The sequence below is a fragment of the Cyclospora cayetanensis genome, unplaced genomic scaffold (genome assembly GCF_002999335.1).
Source record: "Cyclospora cayetanensis isolate NF1_C8 unplaced genomic scaffold, CcayRef3 CcayRef3_contig_4, whole genome shotgun sequence".
NCBI lineage: Eukaryota > Apicomplexa > Conoidasida > Eucoccidiorida > Eimeriidae > Cyclospora > Cyclospora cayetanensis.
In genome coordinates, this window is record NW_020312369.1 from 237,118 (window position 1) to 260,823 (window position 23,706).

Sequence of the window (23,706 nt, forward strand, 5' to 3'; positions counted from 1 at the left end):
TTGGGAATTGTGCTGCTCCTCCAGTCGTTCGCTGTGCACAGGTGACAGAGCGCATGTCACGCAGGTCCTTGTATTCTCTCACGAAATGGATATACTGCTGGTCAGCAGTGTCTCTTAAGTCCTATTTTCTTATGCCCTATTGAGGGTCCCGAAGAGGCTGTCAACACGAACTGCCGCTGCTGCAGCTTTCTGCTCTAACAAAGGAACCGCTGCACAAACTTACAAAGCGGCACTAAAGGGCTGCGGAACGGAGTATCTGGACAACTTGAATAAAAAAGCTGGAGGGGTGGAATCAAGGAAGCAGCATGGGGGAGCAATGCGAGTACCCTGGGGGAAAATCCACATACGAGCAGGGTTCGGAGGCACTACATAGCCACACAAAGACCAAAGATCACAAAAATGGGATAACAGCACAGCATCAAATATATGGGGACAATACTCCTAATACAGCTATGATTCTTCCCCTTTCAGTTGAACAAACGACAAGAAGAAACAATACGCCAAGAAGCATTCTTGTATTGCAGCAAAAGCTACCAGCAGTAGATGGCCCAAGAATACAGTTGGTACTAGTAAGCTGATCTATGCAACAAGCTATGGCAAGAGGCTCTGCAGTTTGGGTTTGTTAGGCGCGGCTTAGGGTTGATGAAGAAGGAGGGTAGAAAGCCTCACAGACGAGGGACAAATGGTGGAAGGAGAGCCGGGGTATAGAAGGATGATTACGAGGATAAAAAGCAAAGCGCCGAAACGTGAAACCATTATTTAGCGTGGACGTTCACTCATTTTGTAAGTGTAGTGAACCTTTTAGCACTGCATGGCAAGGAAAAACGCAAGGCAAGTCTCCGCATGTCTTGAGATGCAGATAAAAGCTCGGCAGAGAAGAGCGCTGTGAAATTTAAAGCAGAATTGGAGAGGGCACATCTTCTTTTCAGAATAATGATATTTTCTTGGAGGAACGCCATCAAATGTTTAAGCTTACAGTCACCCCATGTCCCACCTTGGGGGGCCCCCGAGGAGGGGACCGACTCCTTACCAGTCACTTCTTTTAAACTCTGACGTATACCAAAACAACTTGATCTGCATTAAAAATATTTAAACTGTGAAATGGCGTTAAACAAGGTCTTTTCAGTCTTAAGCTCCAGAACCACATAACTTGAAAGATACAGGTCCAGGGGGCCCCCGCGCATAATCTCCACTTCCCTAAATGCTCATACAAACATGTTTTTCACCGCAAGATCGAGTGTAGCTGTTTCAGCATTGGTGGCAAGGCTTGTGGGACAAATCCAAAGAAATATGACGTCGTCAATATTTTTTCTGGGCTGCTTCAGCTTGCACGATTCTGAAAAGCGGTCGTTTCTGAGTTGTCTTGTACCGAATTCGTTCTCTTAAATAATGTGACTGTTTTTGTATCGCTTAGGGAAAAACTTCTGAATGAGAAAAAACCATCGATTTAAATAGGAATTTTCGGTCGTACCCTCATTTCCACAAAGTGCAGCCATGCTCTTCACTTCAGCATCTTCTCGAGCAGCTTCAACTGTTTCAAGTTGAATCATGCGAATTCATGGACTATCCAGGGAAGACACTAAAACGCAACCAGCGATTCAAGGCTTCGGGCTCTGACCGTTTTTGCTTCTTGAGAAGTTGAATACTGGGTTTGGTGAAAGAGAGAGGAACAGCCTGTTTGCCTTCAGAATTATCATGCAGTTCATGTGCGTTTACACGGCCCCTCAAAGTGAGTGCAGACAAGAAAGAACCACCGTAAAACAAGTACAATGAAGTATCACCTCATTCGCTATATTCCTCCTAAATGCATATACTGTGTAGCATCTTGATTTATTCGGACGAGCGTCGAGTTACGTCTCACCAGGCATCTTGTACTCTCAAGGTTACCTTAGTAGTCTGTTGTATGAGAAATGCTCCAATTTTTCTATGACTCACATGCGGTACGAAAAAGTTTTAGTACGGTTAGTGATGAATTAAAATGTCTGTTTCATCAGGCATTACAGCATTAATTGATTTGCTATTCACTCAATTTCTTGGATTTCACTGTAACGAGCGCTTGCCGAAGACAGCGGGATATCGTCAAGCCTGCATCTTTCAGCACATAACAAAAAACTAGAACAAACCTTAACTAATGTATAAACCTGCCGAACGAAGTGCCAGCGTCAATTTCCCCTGGTGCAATGAAGCACTGCACTAACATTTGTGCTGCCGATCAGCATGTTTTCTATTTGGGAACAGCTGTGTACGTCAGCTATTCTAGCATGTCTATTTTAAATTCAGGGAATTAAATGGTGCCAAGGAAAGGGGTTTTCCTGAGAGCCAGCGAACAGGGTCATCAAAAAAATTGGTTGGCATAGACGAAGGCACTACTGTTTCCAAGGAAATTTAGTACGAAAAGAGAAGCAAAACCTTGTAGCCGATAATGATTCAATGTATCTTATACGACGTTAACTTTTTTCATGACAATGTATTTCACTTGCTTCCCGGTGTATGGACAAGCTGGAAATGGTCCCATGAATCAGCACTCATGCGAGTCGCCCTCGGGCAAGGGTCAACAGATCGTATGTGACTTCAAAGTCGTTCGCAAGCAATAAAGCCAGCCGTTTCACTCCATATTATGCTCCATCCATCATCGCTGCTAATGGCCATGCTTTTTGCTCCATGGAACTTTGTACGATTGGCCAACTGTACAAGGCTAAAGGCAAGTGTTTGTATCTACTGACGGATAGCTCTGAGACAAGGTTGTATCCACAGGACAATTTGGGCCTTATGGGAATCGGCGGCATTGCACTTCCCCCGTACCCAGTGATGTAAGGCTGTGTGTTGCATCAGGATTTCTGTCTTAGCTAGGCTTTACTCCATGAGCATCAGGGACATTCACCTGGAAGAAAACAATGAAGATATGGTTGAGTCAATGCTTGCAGACGAGCATAAAAGAGCTGTTCGCAGAGAATTGGCTGACCTCCAGGAGGCGGTAGGAGGTAGGTAAATCTTACCTCTTTCAATCTTATCAGCACTAACAATGTGCAAGTAATTCTTATGAGCAGCTGACACGAAGGCCATACAAGAAATTGGTAGGATTGGCAGACCATACATCCAATCTTATGCTAAATGACGTTTTGCAGCGGAGGGTCAGCGACGGCAGCTCTCCTCGCTTGTAAAGGTAACTCCTTGATGAATCCTTTCACTTGCAGTTGCTCTGGAAATCATGTTTGTACAGATAGTCGAAGTCACAAAAGGACTCAAGTAACAAGAAACTCTTGTTTATTTACTGTTGATCGTGCGGTACCAAAGAGCGGAGCGTAAGGGCCGGAAGTTACGGACAAGAAAACTGCAGACAACAGTGCATTGAATGAGTAGTTCCTACTATTTGCCTCATGAATAACCAGTGCAGTGTCCTTGCTGCAAAGTCTGTACTTCGAAAGGCGTGGCTATTTTACCTCGGCACAGTCCTGAAGACGCACATTGCTTTGCATAACATTTTTCTTCCGCTTCACCGAACAAGACAAATGCGTAATACCTCCTGGTCACTTTTATGAAGCTAATTTAGGGGTAGTGGCTGTTACAGTGCCACAAGTGAATTATAGTGGCTAGAGGAAACCACACACACAGTGCTAACATGTCTGAAACTGTATTTTGTAATCAAGCGAACATCATGCCTAGAGAGCAGTGCATGTGCGTGTATATTAAAGGTGAAGTGAGCCACCTTATCTTCTCTTTACCCTATTGGAAGTAGCCTTATGTTGCACAGAAAATCTGTGCGTCAAGAGGAAGTGGATCGTCATCACCACTCCTTGCCCAAAAACGTTCCACTATTTCATATAAATTTCCTCAGGAAATAGAAAAAAATATGCATTTTTTGTCCATCAATCATTGATAAACAAATTAGGCATGTGATCAGTAGCGTTTCATCCCTCTGCCTATCATGAGCGGTTTCTGGTGTATGTACAGTGTGGCTAACAGGAACTCCACATTTAAGTCGGGTCTCATATAGGTGCGTTATGACCACCCTGTTGGTTCATGTGCCAGCTTAAAATGTTTTTCACGGGGCTTCTTATCCTAGTTGCTGTGCTATTGGCCGCTCGCTGTTCTGCGCAGCCCGGTGGCTCCCAGGCGCTTCAGCAGTTAACGGCTTTCAGGAAGAATCACCGAAGAACTGTTGATGGGAGGCTGTGCGCTGCCGCGTTTGTACAAGATGACCAAACGTATACTGACTGCACAACGGCAAAGGCGCCGAATGGGACTACAGGTTAGTTAGGCTCAAAGTCGAACCATCAGATAGCAAGATGAAAAAGCTGTTCCGCAGGAGGTGAATGGTGTTACGTTGAGGTACAACTTTTGGGAAAGGGAACATCCGACTGGAACTACTGCTTGCCCCCAATAAACTATGGTGATTCTTCATTTGGCTTTCTTTCCGTGAGAGCTTAGCAGAGTCTTTTTGCTTTGGTCAGACAAGATCCGCTTAAAAGCACGCCAAGCATTCGAGATGAAAGCATCAGAGGGCGAAAGCATGGTCCGATCTTCCTGCCTCCTCAATCATTGGGTGTTTTTAATCGTTCTTATTTTTAGGTCTCTCGGTTGGATGGCAGTATTTACCAGACAAATGAATCTCAAAAGAAGTAAGCTGGTATTGTCGTTCGTACAGAATAATAGTCTGTGCCCAACATTACAACATATAATTCCACTAAAGATTTGATGCCCTATGTGGAACTCGACATGAATCTGTTGGATCACAGCTTGAGCTCGTGGGCAAGATTTTGCAGAGGAACCAGCAGTGTCTAAAGAAGCTGGCTGTTGCATACACAACTGTGCGAAGTCTACAAGAAATGATCAGAATGACGCACCATCAAGTTCGACACCAAGAGGAAGTCGCTGAAAAACGGCCACAGAACTGCCGACATACTCCAGGGTGAGTTTGCAACATACACAAGGGATTGGTTGGATAGCACTAGGCCGCACATTCTGGCTCTAATAAACATGCAGCTACGAAGAAGATCCGGTTCCCGACGGAATTCATGGAGCCTATTATGATAATGCGCTGCTGGAAGGCCAACCCAGAATTCGGAAAACAGATAGAAACATCGACGTATCGTTTAGCGGGTCGGGGCCTCTCGACAACATACCCAGCCACAAATACTCTATTCGTGAGTCTCTGAACTGTATGTGTTTGTCGATGCGGTTAAAAGGTGACGGCTTTCAGGCTGGGATGGATATCTTTTGATCCCTCAGACTGCACATTACGTGTTCAGCATAGGTATGAAAGCATCCTCGCCACTTCATAGCTCTGATTGATTGCACGTCATGCACTGAGCTACCAGAAACGGACAATGCGGCGCGCGTGTTTTTAAACGGCCAGCCTATCATTGCAGATCGGATGCCTCATGGAACTTCGGCGGACGCCGTTGGAAGCAAACGTGTTCCTCTCATTCCCCTGGCTGAACGAGCAGGAAAACACATCACAGAATCAGCACCAATTAGGCTAACCGGGAAAAAGAAGTACAGAATCAGAGTCGAGTTTGTACATAATACACACTTTCTTGTGGATAACGACGACCAAGGCAGCCTACAGTGGGTTGAAAAGTAAAAATCGAGATGCAACCAAGAAATAAGCATTGAGCTTTCAGGCTTATGTGGGCCTCCGAAGATACCAAGAGGGAGGTCATTCCACCTAAATATTTCTTCACATCAAACAAGGGATCTCCGATAAAAGTGTCCAGGTATTTAACGAGTAGATGGTAATCTGTGACCTCATGAGAGTGTAATTTGCTGATATTTGTATATCAGTCTCGACCCGAACTTGTACGCAGTCTCAATTCTTCACGAGGGAGCTGCAGCATACTCCGATAACCCTTCGTTTCACTTGCGAACAATTCCTGGACATCTAAAGGGAACCCGTTTCATTAGATCGCCTCAGCATCCTTCAGCAAATCTCATGGAATTCTCCGTGAATCAGCCAGCCAACCTTTTCGTCGGATACCCCGAACACGAGCTTTTTCCTCTGGCACCTTTCGAGGATTATCTTTGGAAAGCTCATCCAACAGAGGACGCTTTTGTCGTGAAAGAGAAGAAAGGGGATGGCGACACTAGTGACGACCAGGGATCCGGCAAACTTTTAGTTCGGCGAATATTCCACCGAGGTGGACCCATATCGTTCAGCATCGCCAACGAGAACGTCCCATTCATCATAGCCCTCGCTACTGTTACAGATGCAACGGCTTCATGTGGTAAGAGAATGCACATAAAGCTTTTCTTCGTTTGACATAGCCCTTGATTATTGATCAGGCGGGGAGGAAGTAAACCTATCTCACTCGGGTGGTCCATATTTCTTGAGTTGCCACTCATCATCTCAAGAGTCTGCTAGTTTTGGCTGCAAAGGAGCATTCAGCGGAAGTCACATGGATGCGCCACACGGAATTTGGCGGTCGGGCAGTGGCAACGGTTGGTTTCTTCAGGCTTACGGACCGCCAGCCGTTGATCATGGATTGTTGCTTCAGGGAACGGAGAATACATATCTTTAACCTTTACCCAGCCAGTTCAACTGTAAGCTTGATAGGGTCAAAACAAGAAAAAACACCAAAGCTCAAGGCGAATTCCATGCACTTGAACAGTATGAAGTTCCTCTACATGCCACCTGCCGACCCGTTGATGTGGCCTTCTGAGATAACTCTGACATTCGACGGTAACACCGTCTCTACTCTAAACGAACCATGGCGTTTTTTAATCCGACAAGTGCGCAGACAGCGAAACGGAAGTTTTCCGTATTTTACATACGGCGAAATTGGAGCATCACTCGTACTTGCTGGCAATGCCGAGGATTGTAACGAAAGTAATTTGGAATATTGATGTATAATGCTGCTTGAAGCAGTAAATAAAAGGTTTCAACGACTTCAGGTACAAATCGAAGTCACTCAGATGTATGTTAACGGAGACGACAGCGGCGGGTCGTTCGAGTTCTGGGGAGTGCCATGCGTAACAGAAGAAGAAGAATCTTCCCTCCCGCCCCCAGTTGTGGAGCTCGAGGTAGGGGGACGCAATGGCCATATCAACACTCCTGTGAATGATACTCTACGCGTTATCAGTGCTTAGACACCTTGAGCTCTGCACTTCAGGGTCGCAGCCCTGCTACTGGGCTTCAGCTAATTGCCCAGTGTGGAGCTAAATGCTTTGACTCCCCAGGGGGATCTGTGTACGGTGACAAATTGTACTCCTTGGAATCAACTATATGCAGCGCTGGGCTCCATGCCTCAATTTGTTCGTCGGGTTCTCCGTGCACGCTGTTTGTTACTGTGGCTGGACCCCAACAAGAATTTCCTGCAGTCAAGAGAAATGGAATAATGTCTATGTCTCACGGACCAGCAGAAGCGGCGCTGGTCTTGGCACACGCGTCCTGCACCCATTCGCTTATTCGGGAGCCACCAGCAAAGTTAAAGATTCATTTTGGATATTCGAAAATTCCACTTCCTCAAGTGAGTAATTCCGGCAAAGCCTTTTCGTGGAGTGTGTGACTTGAATTATATTGTGTGACTCGGGCAGGGATGGCTAGAAGACGACGGAAGTATTAAAACGCAAAGAGGCAGATATTATTTCGGTTAGTACGAAACCAATAAAATGAACATACTATGGACTTTTGGATATTGAATCTTCGAAATACAGGCTGGTTAGAGGCAGCCCAACACCCACAGTGCAAAGCTCGCAATTTCTCCGATGTCCTGAACAACGGCGGGTTGATAATCTCCTCTCCTGCCCAAACAAACGACAACTCAGCTGTAAGCCGCCCTATAGTCTAAACTTTCGACTAAACCTTTATCGCCTTGCAGGCTGTACACTCTCAACACGCGATGTCCCCAAAGGCACCTGCGAATTTCTGGTCGATATCTGTGCCACAAAATGGCTTATATCTCGTTGCAGTGGAATTAGGAAATCCGTGCGGGGTGGGGCTTGGGGCTGAACCGGCTGCCGCATACCTAGAGGTGAATGGTCTGCCTCTCGTTCGGAATTTGAAGATACAAAAGGGGAAGTTCTACACGGTATGGAAACACACGAGCTACTGATAGCATAATGGCAGATTCAAAGTAGAACTGTTTTTAGGCTACTGTGTTTGCAAATGTGACTGAGAGGTTGATCGTCCTCACTTCATCCTGCGGGCATGAATTGTCTGGTCAGCCGAAAGAAAAGGATCGAATGTGCGAAGCAGCAGTCACTACGCTATTGAACGTCACGATTGAGAAACTCTAACAAAACACAAGGCACTGCACACTGTTTGCTACGAAAATTTGCTGTGCTATTGTCACCATACGCGTCACTTAGCATTTTGTAGAATATAAACGCACGATGTGTATACGATAGAGTACAGTACTGCGTTAGATATCCGACTTGAAGGACTGGTTGCCTGCCCATTCACACGGGCCATGGGGTAGGCCGCCGCCCAACATGATGGCTACTCCATTCATTGGCCTTCAATAAAGTTGAATGACAAAACCCAACGAACAATGAACGGCCAAACAGAAAACCGAAGTGGGACCTGTGGGTACGGATTGCTAATGCCAAATCCACAATCTAGTATTTTACATGATGCAGGTGTAAGATGGATGTCATCATATGCAACATATTGGAGGGCCAGTCTTAACGGTTTCTGCTATAGCCCATGGTTACCGTCAGATGACACTAAGAACAGGTAAAACTTGCGTAGGTTCGCGATTTGATACTACTTTCACTCAAGCGAGTAAATACGGGGAATGGATTGCGTGTGCAGTTCCCAAGGAGAATCTACAGGTAGGAGGAACAAATCTAGCGACCCTTTGGCTTTGTCCACCTGTCTATGCTGGCTTTTCTTATATGCCTTATACAACAACATTTGTACTTGACGATCCTAGCAGCTATTCGAAGCGCACTCTTGTATGGTTTGTGCTGTGACACGGCTGATGCCGAAGTTACTTCATGAAAGATTCTTCTAGCAAGGCGTAGAATAAAACGTTTGAATCGCAAACAACCTTCCGGCCTTTTAAGGAAGGTGCTGGAGGAGCGCTCGCAAGCAGAAGCTGTATAGTCACAAGCGATGCCATCTGTGTGTCAGGAAATTTTTTCGTGCACCGAGCAACAGTTCTTGCGAAAATTCAATGATTAACAACCAAGACACATCTAACAAGCTTGACAACTATGACTCGGACTTGATAAGGTAAGGCATATGCAAAATGTGGGCTAAGTTCTTGGAAAGCGATTACAGCGGTCTTGGAAATGCCTGATCAGTATCTAGGACGCTAGTTTTTTTAGTACTAAGATAACAATTGGTCAACAGTTGACTAATTGGTTTGCCTATTTGTACGTTTTTATTTATTGCTGTGTAGCATAGCTCAGTACAAGACGACACAATGTGTGCGCGTGCGTTAAATTCTTCATGCAAGTAGCTATGATTGCTTGGAGTGTTCGAAGGGTGCCGCTAAGCGAACCCTAGCTTTACCTCTTCCCTTACGTCCAGAAATGAGAAGGAAGCGAGCAATAGAGGAAAGGAATTTTCTTGTTAGATATATTCGATACTCAATAGCTTTTGTCTGCATTGTATTGAGTCTGAATTAAGTTTGTTCCTGCCGAGGACGGAGCGTTACAGGCATCCTACAGAAACAAAGAATCAATGCATCCAATGGGATAAAGGGGGCACTCGTGAGCTAGATGGTAATGACGAAGAATTAGAGCAGCCGCTCTGAATTTTTGATGCCCGCTACGGTTCTCAGTGTGGCGCAGCAAATCCACTACCACCTGACCCACCAATTAGGGCACACGGTATAGAGGCGGAGACAGGCATGTGTACTATTTAACTCCCAGTTGAGTAGTTCCCAAAAAGAGAAGCATTATAGGCAGCTTTTCGAGCCGTAAATCTAAAATTCTCTAGAGCGCACTCTAGACCTGACTGGACAGCTGTTGGAGTTGGGACTCATATAATACAGTTACGAGTGCCACACGGACAAACGGCCACAAAGAGCTTGCGAAACGTTTATTCACCGCCATTTGCAGAGAACTCTGGGCATATTGGGAGGCAATGGTTTTCCAAGCTTGGAGTGGAATAAGCATACTACAATATGGTTTGCTCTTAAATCTATTTGTAGGGAAAAGTGCTTGTCTTATCCCCCAGAACGCTCCTTATTAGAGTCGTATAACAAGCTAGAACATCTTACTTCGTAGTTGATATGGCACTTTGGTGGGTACTTGCAGCATCTCAAAGGGCGGCGGTAGGGGGCAGCCAACTAGAGCCTCTGCATGTGGCGCTGGGTAGGTCTGCGTGCTCCGTCTCTTCGGAGAAACCAGTTCAAGGCACTAGGGTTTGATTGAATTTATTGATATATCTCCTCTACACCAAAAATCCACGAAGTAGGTCCCCTGGTTTCTCTCACTTCTCTGGGGTATGTTCGACCTGGGCTGATTAGTCCTGGCGGCTGCATCCCTTTGGTTGCCATATGCTCCTCATAGTACACGTTTTGCTTCTGAATTTCTGCCTGTGTATCAATACAGCTTCACTTTTGTCTTTTTGTCTTGCGCTCCAAAGCGAACCCTCTCGGCCTCGACTCGACCGTCCCCCTCTATCTCAACCCGTTTTTAAAGAGGTCAATTTCCTTTTCTCAGCGTTGGTACCGCGAAACATTACAGACCTAAGGAAATACGGAAGGTAAATGCAGAAATGATAGGTGGATGTGACAAATACTGACAGGATACGCCAAAACTCTTGACCCTAGCAGCCTCATCATCAAGGCGATGCCAAGTAGCGCTATACTTCCTTTGACCGCATCGTAGAGCTGAATATCTAGCTCTTTACTCTCCAGAGTGCAGCAGCGGGTTTATTTGAGCTACATAAATACCCCGGTAGCTCTTAGGGGCTGATCGGGCAGCAGGAAATTGTGGAGCTTTGCTGCCTGGGGTGCAGGTAAAGGTGCAGCGGGTGAGCTGTATGTGTTGAATTCCGCGCTGCGGAACTCTGCCTGAGTTGCTTCTGTTTGTGGTTGGCTGCTACAGCAAGAGGAATGCATTGAGTGAGAAGGAAATTGGCAGGCGAAGGGCGTGCGGTTTGTACGTTTGGGTTCCTTTAGGGTTTAAGGGTTTAGAGTTTTTTTCTCTGTCGCGGAAGTACCAAGACAAGCGCCCGCACCAGGATGGCGATGAACGTGTTTCGCTTCGCGGGGGACCTGCTGCACCTCCTTTCGATTGCGTTGGTGCTGTTGAAGCTGCGTCGGAGCAAAAATTGCATTGGCATAAGTTGCCGCATGCAGGAGATATACTTGGTGGTGTTTTGCGCGCGTTATGTTGACTTGTTGTATAACTTCATCTCCATATACAATACCACGATGAAGGTATTGTTCATCGCATCGACCGCGTACACCATCTATCTGATCCGTTTCAAGCCGCCCATCTCCCAGACCTACAAGCGCGCGAGAGCAGACAATTTCCCGCATGAGAAGTATCTCATTCCTCCGTGCATCCTTCTCGCATTCGTTACGGCAGAAAATTATGCCATTACGGAATTGTTGTGGACATTTAGTATTTGGCTGGAGTCGGTTGCCATCGTGCCACAGCTGCTGCTGCTTCAGCAAATGCGGGAAGTGGAAAATCTTACAGGCAATTATGTAGCGTGCTTGGGGCTGTATCGTTTCATGTATATCTTGAACTGGGTCTACCGATACTTCGCAGAGCCTGTCCCCTATGTGAACTACGTAGGCTGGATCGCAGGGTTTATCCAGACTGCCCTCTATGTGGATTTCTTCTTCTATTATGCTGTCGCAAAATGGTATGGAGAGAAGCTTGTTCTTCCTGTACACACTGAGGTGTAGGCAGGCACCCCAGAGATGGACTTTCACACCTGAAATGGTGTTTAAATCGATTATATATATGCATTTGCATACGCGCATGCAAACAAATCTTTTGCTTCAGATAACAACCCCACACTTTTCCTCCCATTTCCTTCCCGAAGGAAACAGGTGGACGCTGGGCGCGCACCTGTTGCGTGTACCTAGCGCGTATACGTGCATATACATGAATCTTTTACAGTATTTAATCAAGTATTCGCATTATCAACGGATGCAGGCATCTGCATGCATAGTTGTACGAATCTATCGATTCAGGTGCGTCTGCACTACCCCATGTGTATTTGCACATGTAGTACTGCACCCACGCAGCTCCATGTATGGGTCGCCGCCACAAGTGCTCCTCTTGATTCCACTTTTTACATTGGAGGCAATCCTAAAAGGGCCTAGAGTCCGACACCATCACTTATGTATACTCATATCTCCCATCGGTCATCCAGGCCTGTAGTACCCGGAAAGCAGCACGTGCACCTGTTACAGCTCCATCTGCCTTGCGGAGACGAGTTGAATGTGCAGAGAACCTGACATGTGTAGAAACATGTCCGAGGTGGATAGAGGCAGCGCTGCGTCGGGGCCCTATGGGATCGTGGGGGTGGATGGATGGAGAATATTGTAGCACTACGACCATCCTTCGAAAAGCTGACTTTAATTTGATGAGTATTAGTGGAGTTCTGCGTTCTGGTCACTCTAAAAAATGCCCCTTCGTGCAGTTCGAAGAGGCCGTCTCATGGTCCCTCTGGATTCGTCTTTGTCAATATTACTCCCAAAAATTTCAGGTCCCTAGCGCCCTTCCTGTGGTGTCGTCTGTTCCTTAAGATCTGTGGAGTGTGCCTTTGCACGCTTTAGGCGCCTCCAGAGGGATCATGTGCCCGTGTAGTGTAGCTGAGTGTGTTTGAATCAAGGAGGCCACGACTCTCCCGCGGCCAGATCTCTGGACCCCTGCCCGCAAAGCTGAGATATCGGCAAACAGGGAGGGGGCAGAAATGGCGAGAAAGAAAGGACGGTTGGTGTTAGGGGGCAGGGGGGGAGGGGGAAGCAGCAGAATGCTCGTCAGTAGAGGGTGGACAGCAGGCGCCGTGCCTCAAAGCCGTTGCCACCTGCAGCCGCAAAACGTCCCACAGTAACTTGCAAGAATTGTCTCTGCTCCACAGGTCTATGGGGAAAATCTTGAAGGCTCGCACGGGGTAATGCAGCTGGAGGCCGCTGTCTGCGGAGGGCATGGCAAGGTGCTGCAGCTCTATACAAGTGGGTGGCTTTCATGAGCTTTCCCGCATGAAGGAATGCACGAAGCACCACGCCTTTTCAGCCATGCAAGAACTTTTTCCGCTAGCGCGCTAGCTCGTCGTCCAGCTACTTGTTTAGCTCGCTGCAGCAAGGCTCTGAAGAGCTCCCCTTTTGATTCCCCACTCTACGCCGCCCCCTCCCTCAGAATCACTGACTGACAGCTGCTGTAGAGACGGCTACTGGCTAACTGACCGCATAGCATGTAGAAGTAATTGAGCCTGTCCAAGGGAAAATTGTGCAAAACGCGCTTCTTTTGGAGGTACGCGACATACGAGGCAAACTCCAAGGGCGAAAAGTTGCGGACGGTGCGCACGTCTTCGGCCCTGATGGGAAGGCAGGCGCAAAAGAGTTGCGAGGAGGCGGATCACTAGACAAAAAGAAATTTCGCCTTAGAGCACCCCAGTCCCTCAACAACCCCTTGCTTCGCTCTCTTCTTCATGATTTGCTTCCACAGGGAGGAGCGACAGTCATTGTGCATCTGCTAGGGATCTGCCACTGCAGCAGCATCAGCTGCTGCAGCGCCTCTTGCATGCAAAAAAAAGGGGAGCCCCCAATTTCCAAAAACAAAATTCCCCCCCTCTCCTCTCCCCCCAAAGCGCGGTAGACTCACTTAACGCCGAGGAATTCTGGACGGTAATCGCGTCTCTTCATCCGCTTCCAACTTGTCGCAACTATTTTCAGCCCTGTACGCGTAAAAGATGCGCACACAACCCATAGCACGAGACGCCTCTATGCAGCTCCAACAACATGCTGCTGGGAAACCCCACCGCTTCGTGGCCTGGTGCCGTTCTTATTCCATCCAAGCACAAGTCGCGCTAAACTCCCTCCCCTTTGATTCCTATGCCTTCACAGCTCATGAAAACTAGACGCTTGCAGCTTTCGGGGTTGAAACTTGCCTCGCTTGAACTGTGCGCCATTGTAAGGACTCAAGAGCCTCGGGAGTGCCAAATGATACGCTGGGATGCGGCCCCCGAACTTCGTTTCTTCGTAACGCATAGAGAGGTATTCGCTGACTGGAAAGCATTCATTCCACTCATCTGAAAACACAATCCAGAGTGTTTGACCAACGCATGAGGAAATGTGCAGAACGGAAACGAGCCAACGAGATGCTTCCAAATGCGAATAGAAAGTGTCTGAAAACCGCGTGGTCGCAGTGTCTTCGCATCTATATATATTTATATGCATATCTGTATAAATATATATAGACCTTGAACAAATATTTATAAAAGCTAGATCCGGGGTCGTCCGCATGTACAATATGGAAACGTGCTGCTCTGCCTCCTACGCCGTTTTTCTTCTTCCCCTGCCTGGCTGCGCCTATGCAAAAAAGCTCTCTGGTCCTTCCTGGGAAGTTCTGGCAAGCAATATCTTTTTTGATGATGTAAATAGATCTCCCTTTATTCCTTTCTGTCTCTCTCTCTGTGTGTGTATATGTGTGCCTCTTTCTCTCTCCCTCTCTCGCTCTGCTTTTCTTGCCTAGTTACATGTTTCGCAGAGCAGCCTCTTTACGCAGCGTACCTATGACTGTCAGTATATTGAAACGCGTCTGCTTCTTGAGTTGCTCTACCACCTCGTAGCAAGCCTGCGTGGCAAATGCCTCCTGCTCAGCACCAAAGAGGGCTACTTCCAGGACGCTCGTAGGTTGCTTCAGCCGCGATCTGCACACACGAGCAGATGTATATGTATGTATATGTTTGTGTGCAGATCGGGCGAGCCTTCTTTCCAACCCCCTTCCCTTCAACCCTGTAGAACTCGCTCCCGCGCATGCTGCACAGCGTGCCTAGAGAGGGCCATGCTTGAAGAGAAATACAAGAAACCTCTCGGATATCTCGTGTGAGGGGTTTAAAGTATACGCACTCATACTCGGCACGCTATGAAAACAGAGACAGAATCACAGAGGCTCTTCCAGGAAGCCGTCACTCCAAAAGTTCCCCCCTCTCCCCCCTCCCCTCGAAAAAACATGCCGACTGCCATCCCCGCAAATAACCGAAACGAATAGTAGGGACCAGGCCCCACCGAATAGATGGAATAGAGACGTCTTGGCTGTACGCGCGCCACAACTTCAGCTTCTCCCGCTGCCATCGAACAGAGGCGTCAAGATCCTGTGCAGTCCACACCCCACACAGACACCCAAACACCACAGGATGCTGGATCCATTCTTGAGGCGAAAGACGGCCGCCTACAAAAGCATCTCGTACAGGCAGGAACCTGGCCCTTGGAAAGAAAAAGTAACCTTCACAATCCAGCATCTTAACCCTAGACAACCCTTGCCTCAAGCTCCGGCTGCGCTCCCGAAGTTGCAATGAAATCCGCCTTCATCTCCTCGAGATCTTGTGCCACGACACTCTCCAGCAGCGCCTCGTATGCACGCGCAGCGTATTTGCGGTGCACCTGCAAGCCAGCGGCAAAAACACACTTGCCAGTGCCTATCGCTCGCTGCAGGGAACAAAAATCCAGCCATTTGCGGCTGTCTGTTATTAGGCAGCTCAGGGGCTTAATGGAGGGGAGAAGGGGGAGGCACTGCCGCGCAGATTGCAGTGTTACTTGCACCGCCACCAACACAATGCGCAGGTGAGTTACCCCATCAAGCGCTGCCTGGCCGTAAGTCTTCATATCGACAGGAATGTCAGCGAGCATTGGATGGTTAAATAGCAGGAAGCGCTCCAAAAAGACGCGGGCAAACTCCGACTGAAGCAGGCGAAACAGCAATAGAGGCCTCCGCAGCGGTGAGGCACGCACATAGCGCAGTCTGCAGCAGTAGGAGTAGTAGCAGTAGTAGGAGCAGTAGTAGTAGGAGTAGTAGCAGTAGTAGGAGCAGTAGCAGTAGGAGTAGTAGCAGTAGCAGTAGGAGTAGTGGCAGTAGTAGGAGCAGTAGCAGTAGTGGAAGCAGTAGTAGTAGCAACAGTAGCAGTAGTAGCAGAAGCAGGAGTAGGAGCAGTAGTAGTAGCAGTAGTAGTCAGTAGCAGTAGTAGTAGCAACAGTAGCAGTAGTAGCACAAGCAGGAGTAGGAGCAGTAGTAGTAGCAGTAGTAGTCAGTAGCAGTAGTAGTAGGAGCAGTAGTAGTAGGAGCAGTAGCAGTAGGAGCAGCAGTAGCAGTAGTAGGAGCAGTAGTAGTAGGAGCAGTAGCAGTAGGAGCAGCAGTAGCAGTAGTAGGAGCAGTAGTAGCAGTAGGAGCAGCAGTAGCAGTAGTAGGAGCAGTAGCAGTAGTAGGAGCAGTAGTAGCAGTAGGAGCAGCAGTAGCAGTAGCAGTAGCGGCAGTAGCAGTAGCAGTAGTAGTCAGTAGCAGTAGGAGCAGCAGTAGTAGGAGGAGCAGTAGTAGTCAGTAGCAGTAGTAGTCAGTAGCAGTAACAGTAGTAGCAGCAAGAGCAGTAGTAGTCAGAAGCAGTAGTAGCAGTAGAAATAGGAGCAGTAGAAGTAGGAGCAGTAGTAGGAGCAGAAGCAGACCTGAATATACACCCCGGATGAAGATCTCTTGATATCCCCAATATCGCGGGCATATTTGGAAGGGAGAGGTTCAAAAAGAACAAGCCAGCCGTTCTCTCTTGCCCAAGTCACCAAATAATTCAACACAAAACTCTGCAAACACAAAGTACACGCCGACACACACACACACCGGAAGCCTTGTTGCGGTTGTAAGGCTGCTACTGCTGCTGCACTGCTAAGACTGCTTGCTGCTGCACTGCTAAGACTGCCTGCTAAGACTGCTACTGCTGCTGCACTGCTAAGACCGCCTGCTAAGACTGCTACTGCTGCTGCACTGCTAAGACTGCTTGCTAAGACTGCTTGCTAAGACTGCCTGCTAAGACTGACTGCTAAGACTGCTACTGCTGCTGCACTGCTAAGACTGCCTGCTAAGACTGCCACTGCTGCTGCACTGCTAAGACTGCCTGCTAAACTGCCACTGCTGCTGCACTGCTAAGACTGCCTGCTAAACTGCCACTGCTGCTGCACTGCTAAGCATGCCTGCTAAGCATGCCTGCTAAGACTGCTACTGCTGCTGCACTGCTGAATGAAAATACCTTGCCGACACCCCTGTGACCATCCAAAAGAAATCCCGTGTTCACAGTATGCCTTGCAGCAGACGTATGCTGCTGTAGAGTGTGCCAACGGCTGTTTCCACTGTTATAATCGGTGGGAAGCTTGTCATAGGAGGCGGCCTGCACATCCGCAAAGTGTTGCAGCTGCAGCTGCAGCTCGAGAGTCGACTTGCGGAGCATAATGCCCACAGGTGAGCTGCTGGATGGAATTAGCAGCATATCCCTGTTGAGCTCTCCTGCAGCAACAACAGCAACAGCAGCACGGCAAAAAATGCCTCGAACAAGCGACTTTTTTCTCTCTCTCGCTGCTACTGCTGCTGCTGCTAACCAACGCAAAAAGTGCAAGCCAGCCGCATATACATATATGCATATACATATATATACACATATATATATATATATATATATATATATATATATATATATATATATATATATATTACCGGCAAAGCCTTCGGGCATGAGTTCCAGAAGGCGACGGCGTGAAAAGAGGCGAAAGCGACCGATGTCTTCCACTCCCACTGCAGCAGATAAATAGATATATTTACATACAGAATACAGCCGCAGCAAGCAAGCTAAACACGCCTGCATACAGCCGTCTCGACGCTATTTTCTGGATGCCTGCTGCAGCAGGAGGAGGCGGAGAGGGCAGCACGAAGCCCTCTCCTGCTGCCTGCATTTGGAAGCGACGCAAGAGGAGCATCTCTTACCTCCGGCAAATCCGCAAGCCGATTTTAACTCTGCTTGCAGCGACGAGGCCCCTCCCCCGCTGTCTGCTGTTGATACAGCTGCTGCAAACACGGCATCTCTCTGGTCGACACTGCAGTGCTGCACGAGAGGCACCCGTTCCCCGCTGGGATCGATAAACAGACATGGCATATGCACCCTGTTTGCTTCTGCTGTTGTTGCTTCTGCTGTTGCTGCTTCTGCTGTTGCTGCTTCTGTTGCTGCTGCTGCGGTGGAAGCAAGCGAAGCTGCAAACAAAGCAGCACTGGAGTGGGGATCATTGGCTGCTACTTCTGCTGCTGCCTCCGCTGCGGCGGTCGGAGCAGCGAGGTCTACTTCTAAGTGGCGTTGCCTCTCGGCAGCGACTGCCGTTGTTCGAGTTGGGTGTCTAGGGAGGTCAAAGGAAGCAAATCGCCTCCTCATGCCGCTGCAGCATGCCCACGAGGATGGAGGCTGCGCCTCCGTATAGCCTCCGAAGAGACTTCGCCCCTCTCTACGCCGCCAGAGAGGCTTTGCTCCTTCTCCTCCATTCCAAACAGGCTTCCCGCAACACGCAGCTGCTGGGGTGAGGCGGCTAGCTGGGGTGAGACGGCTAGCTGGGGTGAGGCAGAGCTGTAGCAGGATTGTCTGCGCAGCCTCTGCCGTTTTTTGCTGCATGGCTTTGAGTGTTCAAGATGCTCGAGGCTTCCCCGAGATGCCAGCCTCCTCCCTCCCCGCCCCCCTTCGACGTGTCTGTTGTTCGTGTGTAAGTACACTGCGGGCCTGGCGTCGGCTGCTGCTGCTCTATCGGGCAGCAGGGGTTGTTGTGAGTGTGTGTGTGTGTGCCACTCTCTAGTGGCTCGTGCTGCTGCAGCTGCTGCAGCTGCTGTTTTGGCTAGATCTAGAGGCAGCGCGCAGTGTGCGTGCTGGCAGCTCCTCTAGCGCTCAGCGGCGACTAGCTAGCTGTCCAGTCGGCTATCCATCGCTTCCCTCCCGTGAGAGCCAAGCCTGCTCTCGGGGAAGGCTTCCACGCCAGCTGGTGCGCGAGCCATCCGGAATAAACTCACGCTTTTGTACGCCGAGCAGGCGAAAGCGGCGCCAAAAATCTACATTTAGCGCGGCAAAAAACAGCTCCAGCCTTTTCCTCAGCAGTGCAGTGCGGCTTGGAGCAAGTGTACCTTCACCGTGGGGTAGAGGCCTCCCTGTGGGGTGGGGCTTTAGCTGCAGTGGCAGTGTCTTAGGAAGCGTTATTTCTGCTTTCGCGTTTATTTCCTAAATTCATTGTGCACTGCTCTCTCCAATTTGAATCGAGCCGCCCCTGTGGCGGCAGCGCCTCGGCGAGAGGGGGTGCTCTGCGTCGATTCACCGCGTTTTCGGTTGCCTCTTTTTCTCCCCTCACCGTAGGTAGGCTGCTGTACGTACAGCAGCTCATAAAACATCCAAAAAGCAGCCCAATATCTATGCTTTACGTACATATCCCCCGCAGTGGCTCCCTGTACTGCTGCAGCAGAGCAGCAGCAGCGACAGCACCACCACCACTATCCGCCGTTGCAGCTGCTGCACGAACGGCAGGTTTGAAAGCCTCTTGGAGGCTTCAAAGCCATTGTTTCAGCGGGGGTTTTAGCTAGTTGGTCGCATGCATGCATGCACAGCGGCAGCGCAGCAACAGTTCGAGGCGCCTGTACCGGCCGAGTGCTCTTCTGCACGGTGCCTTGTTGGTGGCTTCGTTCAAACAGAGAGTTGTTGCAACGGCAAGGCAGCAGCCACAGCCTCTCTAAGGGCGACTGGACGCGCTCGCTGCTGCCGCCGCAGCAGCGCCACGCTCACAGCGAGCCGCGCAGGGTGTATGTGCATGTGCATGAATGTGCATGCACGTGCATGCATGTGCGTGCATGGGAAGGCAGCAGCGATCACGCAGTCGGGGTGAGACGAGGAGCTGCTCTCTCTTCCGCATCGCACCAGCTGCTTCGTCAGCGGCAGCCAAAGCCGCAGCTCTCCAGCTAAGGTCGCCTTTCTAGCGCCAACGTGCCAGCTGGAAGAGCAGCAGCATGAAGACTGCTCCTCCCACGGCAGCTCCTAAGATTACATTTGCAGGTCGTTGCTGCGGGGAGGCTTCTGCTGCAATCCAAGTGCCAATGGCAGGTGCAGCAGCATCTCCCGCAGCAGCAGCCGAAGCGCTGAAGACTACCCAAGAGAGAACAAGTCTCTGGCTCGCTGCTGAACTTGAACTGCTGCAACGGCTGCTCTACAAGGTAAGTCTGAGGGAGGCTCGAGGCAACAACCCCTGCTGCATGCGCTTGGGTGTTCTTTTGCTGCTGATGATGGTGGCTGTGGTCGTGGTTGTGGCTGTGTCTTTTCTTTTTGCTGCTGCTGCTTATGATGGCTGTGGTTGTGGTAGTGGTTGTGTCTTTTCTTTTTGCTGCTGCTGATGATGGTGGTCGTGGTTGTGGTTGTATGCGTGTATACTCTTTTTGCTGCTGCTACGGCTGCCGATGATGATGGCTGTGGTTGTGGTTGTATGCGTGTATACTCTTTTTGCTGCTGCTACGGCTGCTGATGATGATGGTGGTTGTGCTTGTAGTTGTGGTTGTGTATATTCTTTTTACTGCTGCTGCTGCTTATGGTGGTTGTGCTTGTAGGTGTGGTTGTGTATATTCTTTTTACTGCTGCTTATGGTGGTTGTGGTTGTGGTTGTGTATATCCCTTTTGCTGTTGCTTATGGTGGTTGTGGTTGTGGTTGTATACGTGTATATTCTTTTTGCTGCTGCTACTGCTGCTGCTTATGGTGATTGTGGTTGTGGTTGTGTATATTCTTTTTATTGCTGCTGCTGCTTATGGTGGTTGTGCTTGTAGGTGTGGTTGTGTATATTCTTTTTACTGTTGCTTATGGCGGTTGTGGTTGTGGTTGTATACGTGTATGTTCTTTTTGCTGCTGCTACTGCTGCTGCTTATGGTGATTGTGGTTGTGGTTGTGTATATTCTTTTTATTGCTGCTTATGGGGGTTGTGGTTGTGTATATACTGTTTACTGCTTCTTATGGTGGTTGTGGTTGTGGTTGTGGTTGTGGTTGTGGTTGTGTATATTCTTTTTACTGTTGCTTATGGTGGCTTTGGTTGTGGTTGTATACGTGTATATTCTGTTTACTGCTCTTCATGGTGATTGTGGTTGTGGTTATGTACGTGTATATTCTTTTTGCCGCTGCTACTGCTGCTTGTGGTTGCGGTTATGTACGTGTATATTCTTTTTGCTGCTTCTTATGGTGATTGTGGCTGTGGTTGTGTATATTCGTTTTGCTGCTGCTTATGGTTGTGGTTGTGATCGCGTATATTCTTTTTGCTGCTGCTGCTGCTGCAGATCCACGCACAACATCGCAAGGCGCACTTTTTCGTGAAGTCTCGTGGTGTATTGGCAGCTGCAGCACGCCTGTTGCGTCTGTTGCTGCTGAGCTGCTCAGTGTCTGATTCGCAGCAGCAGCAGCAGCTGATTAAACAGACGCGTCCGTTGCTGACGCATGAGCAGCCGTATTTGTTGCCTGAGCAGCAGCTCGAGTTTCACCAGGCAGAGGCGAGTACTGGCCTTGCCTTTCCTCGGCAGCAGCATGCGCTTGGATTGTGGGGTACCTTGAAGCAACTGCTTGCTGCTGCGTTTGATATTCAACAGTCTGTGCAGCATGCTGCAGCGGCTGCCTCGCAGCTCCTGCATCTTGGATATCATGTGGGAGTTGTGCTTCCACTTCTCGCCGTCTACGGGTATGCAGAGATGCAGGCTTCCTGTATTCTCACAGCGAGCTGCTGGTGTCGTTCTCTGCGCCGCTGCGAGGAGCGTTGCGCAGGAGAGAGAGGGAAGAGAGGGGAGAGGGAAGGCATTTCGTATGTTGCGTGACAGAGGCTTGATGGATTTGCCTGTTTGCGGTGAGTTTTCCTTTTGCGGGTGTGTGCGTGTGTATGTGTGTGTGTCTTTCTCTCTCAGACGACTTGCGGCTCTCGGCCTTTCGCTTTCTGTGGCGATCGAGCAGCAGCTGCAGCAGCAAGCGGAGCAGTTGCAGCAGCAGCCGCTGCTGCTGCAGGAGCTGTTTTCTCCCCAGGTGCCAGCAGAAACGGCAGCAGCATCAGCCACGGCAGCAGCAGCAGCAGCAGCAGCGACAGCAGCAGGCGCAGCAACGAAAGCAGTTGCAGCGATGACGCTTGCCGTCGCTAGGGCGTCCAAGAAGGAGGATTCGGTATCTTGCAGTGCAACTGCTGCTGCGACTCAGGATGCAGCATCTGCGAATGATGCTGCTGCTGTGGACGTGCTACTACACTGGTCTGAGTCGTGCAGATCAGCATGCGATGGCAGAGGAGTTTCGGCAACCAGGCCCTTGCCAGCAGCAGCGGCAGCCTTCGCGGCAGCGAGGGGGGGAGGCCTTCTTGTCAGGAACGCTTCTATTATTTGCCTGTCTGAGACGTCTGCAGCGGCAGGAGCAGCTCTTGCCAGTGGCAGCAGCGGCAGCAGCTCCCTGCCGAGGCAGTTTGTCGCTTACGCTGTGTCTGCAACTCCCCGTCTGCTCGCGCGCAGCATAACGGAAGAGGCAGTGGCGAGGGAGTGGGCTGCAGCAGCTCGCGGGGACGATCGATCCGAAGGCGCTTTGGAGACAGCCGCAAGTGGGGAGACGCTGGAGACAGCAGAAGAGGGGTGGCTCTGTGTGGGAAGAGGCCTCTGCGGGCAGCAGTTATTTACTCAAGGGGCCGAAGAAGAAGGGGACGAAGAAGAAGGGGAAGAAGAAGAGCCGTCTGGTGATTTCTTTGGCAGTGGGTGGGAAGGCGTCGCGCTGTTGCCGCCGGGCTCGAGGGGATCGACCTCTTGATGGCCAGTGCTGCAACTTTATGCGAGAGCAGCAGCTGGCAGCCCTGCTTTTAGAAGGGATGGCTATCTTGGAAGCTTCGTGGCATCTAGTAGAGAGGCAGCTGGCTGCTATGCAGTGGTGCATGTGCATGCGTGTGTGTTTGCGATGTGTGTTTGTGACGTGTGTCCGTATGGGTGTATGTGTGTGTGTGTCTCTCTCTCTGTGTCTGTCTGTCTGGGGTCGTAGCAACTCGATGGGTAGCTCGCTAGCGAGATCTGGTGCGCATGTCAGAGGCGAGCATGAGCGGCCTCTGGATTTGGCTGCAGCTAGGGGCCCCCCTGCAAAGATGGGATGCCTTTTTTCTTCCGCTGCAGTTCATCCGAGCGTCGATTGTGCGCTCTTCTTCTTGTGTTCGCATGTGCCTCTTTGGCGTGTTTATGGAAAGCTCTTAGGGGGGTAGCCAGCCAGCCGCGGACAGCCCCGCGGGCGTCCGCACAGACGAGCTGTACGTACATGCACGGTGCGCGGCTCTGCATTCCGTCCCCGAATTTATTTTGCCCCCCTTCCCAGCTGCAAAGAAAGCTACTTGCGGAGGCAACCCTCGACCTTTCAGGGAAGTCTGGAAGAGGCGCTCAGGATGAGGCGTCAGGGCCATTTTTTCATTCTGTAAAGCCGCGAATTTTGTTTAGACTTTTTCTGCGGCTTCCAGAGAACAGTTTTTTGGGGGGACTACCGCCTTCTTTGAAGTCGTCAAGCGGGAGTGCTGGGGGGGAATGTAGGCTGGGAGGTGGTTCTCTGTGCCGAGTTGGCTAGACGGCCACTCCAAGGTTTACACCTTTAGGTCTAGTACAGGCCGCCGTCTAAGAGTGCACGTAAGAGGAACGGCAGCTTGGGCTTAGTGCGGGTGCAACTGTCTCTTTTAGGGGAGTTATTACTCGAAAGATACGGCTCACACCCTCGTTTTTAGGCTTGCTGACGGGGGGAAGGTGGGGGCGGCTTCCTGCAGGTCGAT

General features: G+C 49.7%; 4 protein-coding genes across 4 annotated transcripts; 3 read left to right on the top strand and 1 right to left on the bottom strand.

The window, feature by feature from the left end:
* Positions 1-4,035: 4,035 nt before the first annotated feature.
* LOC34618447 lies at positions 4,036-8,235 on the top strand. The gene is made up of 16 exons (XM_026334299.1): positions 4,036-4,249; positions 4,452-4,513; positions 4,570-4,619; positions 4,691-4,909; positions 4,984-5,165; positions 5,201-5,254; positions 5,319-5,568; positions 5,625-5,717; positions 5,785-6,224; positions 6,495-6,540; positions 6,609-6,679; positions 6,738-6,826; positions 6,892-7,020; positions 7,080-7,466; positions 7,818-8,027; positions 8,089-8,235. The coding sequence occupies exons 1-16, from the start codon at positions 4,036-4,038 to the stop codon at positions 8,233-8,235; spliced, it is 2,643 nt and encodes an 880-aa protein (XP_026190084.1).
* A 2,903-nt stretch (positions 8,236-11,138) lies between these two features.
* On the top strand, positions 11,139-11,813 carry LOC34618446 (ER lumen protein-retaining receptor). The gene has a single exon (XM_022731775.1). It carries the CDS (start codon positions 11,139-11,141, stop codon positions 11,811-11,813), a length of 675 nt encoding a protein of 224 aa, XP_022591619.1.
* A 1,083-nt stretch (positions 11,814-12,896) lies between these two features.
* Positions 12,897-18,924, bottom strand: LOC34618445. Its single transcript, XM_026334300.1, has 14 exons — positions 18,881-18,924; positions 18,731-18,767; positions 17,878-18,310; positions 17,611-17,688; positions 17,150-17,403; positions 16,575-16,706; positions 15,711-15,818; positions 15,402-15,521; positions 15,147-15,205; positions 14,649-14,788; positions 14,027-14,167; positions 13,741-13,813; positions 13,323-13,453; positions 12,897-12,943 (listed from the first exon to the last, which is right to left on the bottom strand). Exons 1-14 carry the CDS (start codon positions 18,922-18,924, stop codon positions 12,897-12,899), a joined length of 1,797 nt encoding a protein of 598 aa, XP_026190085.1.
* Positions 18,925-19,920: 996 nt separating this feature from the next.
* On the top strand, positions 19,921-22,715 carry LOC34618444. The gene is made up of 4 exons (XM_026334301.1): positions 19,921-20,124; positions 21,227-21,621; positions 21,842-21,917; positions 22,134-22,715. Exons 1-4 carry the CDS (start codon positions 19,921-19,923, stop codon positions 22,713-22,715), a joined length of 1,257 nt encoding a protein of 418 aa, XP_026190086.1.
* The last annotated feature ends 991 nt before the right edge of the window (positions 22,716-23,706 follow it).